The 7,500-nt window shown below is 31.3% G+C and overlaps 1 protein-coding gene across 1 annotated transcript in view; it reads right to left on the reverse strand.

The window, feature by feature from the left end:
- Positions 1–7,500, reverse strand: part of LOC125035311 (4-coumarate--CoA ligase 1-like) — a 13,801-nt gene that overhangs the window by 1,526 nt on the left and 4,775 nt on the right. Inside the window, exons 4-9 of the mRNA XM_047627616.1 lie at positions 7,431–7,500; positions 6,736–6,938; positions 1,857–2,028; positions 1,555–1,701; positions 1,288–1,407; positions 720–800 (exon numbers count right to left, since the gene is read on the reverse strand). The exon at positions 7,431–7,500 is cut by the window's right edge and continues 37 nt beyond it. Coding sequence (XP_047483572.1) covers positions 720–800; positions 1,288–1,407; positions 1,555–1,701; positions 1,857–2,028; positions 6,736–6,938; positions 7,431–7,500 — 793 coding nt within the window. The remainder of the gene's footprint in view (positions 1–719; positions 801–1,287; positions 1,408–1,554; positions 1,702–1,856; positions 2,029–6,735; positions 6,939–7,430) is intronic.

The raw sequence follows: 7,500 nt of genomic DNA on the forward strand, positions 1-7,500 counted from the left end.
TATTTCTTGTGAAATAAGACTATTATTGTTGAAAGCTGTAAAACTGATTTGGTCTTTTAGAACCAAATGAGTCTTTCATAGTGGGTGTGTTGATATCTAATATCACCTCTTGATTGCATATATAAATGTGTTCAGTGCATGAACAATAAAAAACAACAACAAACAAGCCTTTCTTTTTCTTATTAAAATATCTAATTCATGTGATGTATCTAAAATGTTCTTGATGAAATACATAACATATAATGACTATTTTTTACTATTATGGGGAAAAACGTAATAATGTTTTTACTCTAGTAGTTAGGGTAATAAAAATCCTAAAGATAGTATTATAAACTAAATTAAAGATAGTATGTAAATCTTAAGTTTCAAATATTAAAAAAAGGAATTATCTCCACGTCTGGATTATCAAAGTGAATAATTCTTTCAAGTTTTGATTAATTAGTCTGTACATAAATAATTTCTGAATGTAGTTTGTAGCTGAATTTTCTAGGTGTACATTGACAGATAATGGTTAAAAGCTTAAGTAATCCTAATCATGAAAATAATAATAATTAATTTTTTGCTAAACAGATGAGAAACAAGTCTATAGTGCAAGTAATAACTTTCTATGTAACATGTATCTGTGAACCTTTTCTCAAGTGGTATTATATTATATTTGACTTTATTATTACAATAGCTCTGTTTCTCCTGTTTCTTTCTATGATGATATTAGAAAATACCTTCATTATTAATGGGCCTTTGATACAGATTTCTCCATCAATGCCAGGCCCTACAGAATCCCCAGTCTTCATATCTACAATCTGGAAAATTGAAATATATAGGTTTTTAACAGCATGGATCATATTTACAAACATGCCTCATTTAAATATTAAAGTCTGTAAACTGACACATCTACATATATGAGCTCTCTTTCTCTCTCTCTCTCTCTCTCTCTCTCTCTCACACAAACACACACACACACACACACACACACACACACACACACACACACACACACACACACACACACACACACACACACACACACACACACCCACACACACACACACACACAACTTCACAGAGTAAGAGACACATTTGATGTCTTTTAATGACTGTAAATCTTCATCAAAAATACATATATATAATCAACACTCATCCAATCCATACTGTTGTGAAGCTACTAATTCGCATTCATATTTATTCTATAAGATAAACTTATTTCAGACACATGCATAACTAACACACACACTAAAAATATATATATATATATACACATATCAAAATATCTATTAATGCAGTTCTTACCTTAGCTTCACAGTGAGCTGTAACAGTTCCTACTGCTCCTGGTAAGTCAGTTTCACTGCTGAATGTAGCAAGAGTTGTTTCTGTGAGTCCATAACCTTGTCTGACTCTTACTCCAGACAGCTATAAACAATTGAGGAAAATCAGTCTTGGAAAACAACCTGATGAATTTGAATTTGTATTATCTATATCTTAAAGATGCATTTACCTGCAATGAAACAAATTATATTTCACAAAAAAACTATTAATATGTTGAAAGAGGACACTAACCCGTTTAGAGAGCAATGCTTGGATATCCCCCGATAATGAGGCTGCTCCACATATTATATTAGTAATTGATGTCAAATCAAATTTGGTCACCAAGTCATGCTTAGCCATGAAAAGGGCAAGTGGTGGAACCAAAGGTGCTAGGGTCACCTGGTGGAGAAATCTGTGTTAGACTTGATGGAACAAAATTTGCACATTTCATAAAATCTGAATACTGATATAATCATTACTGTAATTTATTATCAGAAAATGATAATATATAAATACAATGAAATTAGATATATATATATATATCCAAAACTAACCTTGTAAGTTTGAATGGATTTGAGAAAGATATCAGGAATAAATCTTGGCAAGGTGACCATTGTCATACCATGAGACAGAGCAGTTAGGTACATGGCCATCCCAAATGCATGGAATATTGGTAAGATTCCAAGGCCAGTGTCATCACTACTCACATCTAGATATTCCTTTCTCCTATAAAAAAAAAAAAAAAAAAAAAACATTCAAATAGTATTACATGAGATGAAAAAATACAAGGCTAACAATTTGCCTTCATCCATATCCTTCAAACTGGTCTGCCACTGGTAAAAATGCAGAATACCTAATCAGACTTATGCCCCCTTTTTGAATCTGTCTTTCTGTGGGCTAAAGCTTAGTGTACCTAAATAATCTTGAAAGTACTGATAACTGACTCTAGCATTTAATGCAAGAGAAAGGTATTCCAATATTATTCTGGTTAGTACCTCCATACAATAAACATTGAACAGTATTTGTAACTTTTTGAGTGTACACAAGACAATTTAATGGACACAAATCTCTCTCCAGATCCAGGAAGAAACCCTGGGAAAAGTGATATGGACTATGATTCCCAATCAAACAGAAGACCACAAGACCACTAGTGACAGTGAAGAAGACCCTCATCCCAAACATCCCTGGAAAACAAAACTGGCAGGATCTTCATGGAACATAACCCGACCACAACCAAAGGCACACCAGTGTACAGGCAAGACATAGCAAACACACCAGAAAAAAAAAAAAAAAAAAAATCCAGGTAAAGGGAGAGGACTTAACACAGCAAAAACAACACAAGAAACTCAATCACCAAAACACAATTCAAGATTCTCCCATAATATGGTCTCTAACAACACAATAAAAGTTTATAGTCCAATTAGGGGCCTAAAAAACACAAAAAGAAACTCGGATGAATAAAAAGTTTTTTTGGGGAGTGAAAGAAATAAAGAAAATAGTAAGTGTGAGATCAAATGCAATACCAACATGAATTCTGAAAACAAAACAAAACAAAAAAACTATGAATAAATTCTCTGAAATATTAGAAAGAAAGAAAATAAGAAAAAAAAAAAAGAAATTAAAAAGAAGGAATGAAAAAAGAAGAAGAGAAAGAAGGAGAGGATGAAGGAGAAGAAGAAGAAGAAGAAGAAGAAGAAGAAGAAGAAGAAGAAGATTACTTGATACATAAAGAACAAGCAGAAATAATAGCAGTATGTGAGCCCTGGCTATAAGAAAAAGTCTTAATTTCAAAAATTATGATGTAATAAGAAAGGATAGAAGAGAACAAATTGGAGGGGTTTAGCCTTTTTGCATAAGAAAGGACTTGCAATACAAGCTCATAGATTTAAGACACAGATTTATACAAAAATAAAAATACTTGGAACAAAAGTTAATTATAGAAATAAATGGCTAAATATACTCCTTATTTGAAATTTATGTAACAATATGAGTAAAGAAATATGAGAATACTACCCACAACATACGGAAGAACCAACATCATACCTGTTGGAACCCAAATTTTAACCTTTTAAAGTCATTTTACTAATATCTTCAGGTCAAACTACAAGAGTAGATCCCAGTAATGGAAAAGGAAGCACAAATGACCTAGTATTAGCCTCACTCACATTAGGTCACTTAGAGATAGAGACAGAACTCAATTTAGGAATCATTTTTCAGTTATCATAAAAGATAACCTCCTAAAAAAAAAAAACACAATCTAAAGAAAAAAAATGGAAAATCATATAAGTGAGGAGGAAATGCCAAAAAGAGATACAAAGTAAAAATATTACAGCATAAAATCTTTCAAAGAATTAACCACCTTGTTAAAAAACATAGGATCAAAATATTTGAGTTTTGAAAATGACAAGAGGATAAATAAACCAAACAAACCACGGTGAACTGCATATTGCAATGAAGTAATAAAACAAAGAAACAAAGCATGCAACATATGGAAAATAAAAATCCAGCCTAGAAAACCAATTTCAATACAGAAAATGATTAGCGGTAACTAGATTAACAGTAAATAGAGGAAAAAGAAAATCCTGGGAATTTTTCTGCACCTCATTAGACTTTAAAACACCTACAAGAAAAGTATGGAACTTGATAAAAAACTTTACCTATTAAAGAAAAAAAAAAAAAAAAAAAAAAAAAAAAAAAAAATATATATATATATATATATATATATATATATATAACAGATAAGTTAATAATCAAAGCTAGAATTATTTAAAAATAATTTAAAACAACTATAAACAAGTCACTCAAAAATGATTAACAAAAAAAGAAAGAGAGGCATTATTAAAACCCCCAGATACTGAAGAACCTAGTAATAAAATAACAATAGAGGAAGTAAAAACTGTCCTAACCGGTGCAAAAAACAAAAAAGCATATGGGCCTGATGAAATATCATACAAACTTTACAAACAGGCTCCCATAAAACTAATACAAAATGTACAAAGAATCATACTTTTTTAGAAGAACAAAAGAACAACAAAATGTTCAAGACAATCCAATACAAATAAAACCCTAAAGAAACAGAATCCTACCAATTTATAAGCAGAACATCAAGAACATTTTTTTTCAGAATATAATAAAGAGAAAAATGGTTTGCTGGCTAGAAAAAACAGCAAATCAAACAGAGTTCAAATAGGTTTCAGACCTAATCAGGCCACAATTTGCATTGTAAATAATAGACTTGAACATTAATACAGCTAGAAGAGAAAAAGGTATGCTTTAATTGCATTTATTGATTTTGACAATGCTTTTGATTCAGCAAAACATGAATCAAAGGTGCAAAAAATGGGAATCAAAGGTTCACCACAACACTTTATAGATAACTTTCTGAAGGACAGGACTTTTCAGATTGCAATAGGAGAGAGCAAATGAGAAAAAGAAAAGAACAAAGGGGGAGTACCAGAAGGATTCCCACTAGGCCCAGCCCTCTTGAATACACTAATGTCAGATTTAGAGTTAACAGGTGACATCCACAAAATAATCTATACAGATGATGTCACATTAATAAAATCAAGTAAAGACATACAAGATACAATCAACAAGTTAAAAAGAGGATTAAAAAAGCTTCAGAATGGACTGATAAATGGGATTTAAAAATAACTTTGCAAAACCAAAATTATGTGTTTCACAAATAAATAGACCAGACATATACCAAAAATAGAAATAGGCAATAGAGAACTACCATTCTTCACAAACAATAGTATACTAGGACTGATATTTGATACACCAAAGCTGACCTAGAAAAACATGTAGAGAATTTAGGAATAAAAGTTCTAAAGAGAATGCAATAAATAATGAAGAAATTGTCAACAAGTTGGGGTACAAACAGAAACAATGATAAAATTTTACAAAATCTATATAAAACCACAAAGAGAATATAGGTTAGCAATTTATGGTGTACGTAATAATAATGAAACAAAAGAAATGACAAACAATACAAAATGAAGCACTGTGAATATCCCCTTGATGTTTCATATTACAAGCATTAACAAACATAGCATCAATAAAAAAATAAGAAAGTCACTAAATAAATAAAATGACATGGCAATAAAACAATGGACAACTAAAGAAATTTTGTGATATAACCTCAATAAAAATAGAAAATCTTTAATTTACAGAGTACTAAAGATATGCATAAATATAAATATTGCACCACATATCAGTCCATTATCACTTTGGTATGATATATCCTAACACACAGAAACAAACTTTAAAGACGGCATAACAAAAAAATATGCCAGATCAACTAATACAAAATCCTTTTCACAAAATTGAAAACAGAAAAACAAATAAAAATTTGATATCTGAAATACAAACATTAATAAATATACTAACAAACCAGTATCAAAATCACATCACAGTGGATCCTAGCACATAAAGGCATAAAAGGTAATGAAATTGCAGACTTAATAGCAAAGAAAGCTCACAACACATAAACATATCACATTTCACAAGAAACATCATAAAAGAAATTAAAATTTACAAACAAAAGAATGGGGAGATTGGTCTAAACAATTTCCTTAACACAAAAGACCCCCTAATAAGAAATAGCCAACCACAACCATGGACAAAATAAAAAACAGAAAGCTAGATGATTGCCTAACAAAACATACAAGACTAAAACAACACCTACATAGACTAAAACTTGAAAATGACCCTACGTGCAGATGGTGCAGGCAACAAGAAGAAACAACAGAACATTTGACATTACAATATCCAAGATCCAAGTCATATAGAACTATTTACCAGATTCCCTAAAGAAAATAAAAATCAATAATCCAAATTTAAATCTTCTAATCACAGATTCAGATCTACCGCCAAACTAAAATGTACCACATTCTGAAACACGTGAACATATTTCTATAAAGAACAAATACAATTGATTACATATAGACTACAAAGAAAATCAGAAGAAAATGATCCAGGGGATATAGACAATATTATAGTCTAATATTTAAGTACACTTGCAGAAATATATGTATGAGGAGAACTGTAAAATGTTTATATTGTCCATATATAAAGAAATGGAAAAAAAGTAAATGTGTGTAATTTTGAAATAATAGGGTATCTAAAAATGGATTCACTGTTTTTCATTTCTGTGATGCTCCCCTTCAAAAGACCTGACCGGTTTTACTGGAAATACTGTATTATCATCATATCAACCCAGAAACCCAGGTATAAACTCCTTTAATCCAAAGTACTTCAGCTTCGGAATATAATCATTCAGATAGAATATAACAGGAAACTATACAGACTACAGGCACACAATCAAATATCTCAGTATTCACAAGGAAAAGTAAAGACATATACATCCAATTGACTGATATTTTACATTTCTATTTTCTCTTATATCATACTATAAATGAATGGTAAACTTACCCTATAGTTGAGAGAACTGCTAGCCAGTTTGATGATGTAAGTTCTACACCTTTTGGGAGGCCTGTTGTTCCTGAAGAATATGGAAGATGTACCACATTGTTGCCAGAGACTCCATGGTATTCCCAGCTGTCTGGTTGGTCTTGTGCAAGACTCACAAGAGGTTCCACTCCATTCACAGCAGATGACCCCAGCACATACACTCCCTGTCATTGTATATTAGAGCTTCAATGCTTAAATAACCCATATTTCTAATATGATGCTTATAATGGGTTACAGGTACAGTGCTAGAGGGAAGTTATGAATGTCTGTGCAGTTACTCATGATCACCAGGGGTGCTACAGGGCTGTGAGTAGCTTTCTACCCCACTTCCAACATTATCTACAAGTCACAACTTTAATTATAACTTTAAAATATAATAATCAATACATGTGCCCTTTAAAATTCTATGTCAGTAATTGAGTTCTCATTAAAAAAACACAATAAAATGATACAAATTTCTCTCCAATAGCCTCTGAGGATTCAGATCTGTAGTCATTAACACTTGACTCTAATATATAAACTATCCATGAACTGTTTCACATTCTATAAGGACAAATTTATATATAACTAATATTTACTATCGGTTTGACTGTATCTGCTTTGACCATTTTACTAGTCATAACTATCACAGAAATGTAATGAATTGTCAGACTTACTTTAATCTCATCTAAATCCTTGATAGCTGCTTGAACCCCTGGGAGACAGAGTGGATGGACAACTATCCAC

The sequence above is a fragment of the Penaeus chinensis genome, chromosome 19 (assembly GCF_019202785.1).
Source record: "Penaeus chinensis breed Huanghai No. 1 chromosome 19, ASM1920278v2, whole genome shotgun sequence".
Taxonomy (NCBI): Eukaryota; Metazoa; Arthropoda; class Malacostraca; order Decapoda; family Penaeidae; genus Penaeus; species Penaeus chinensis.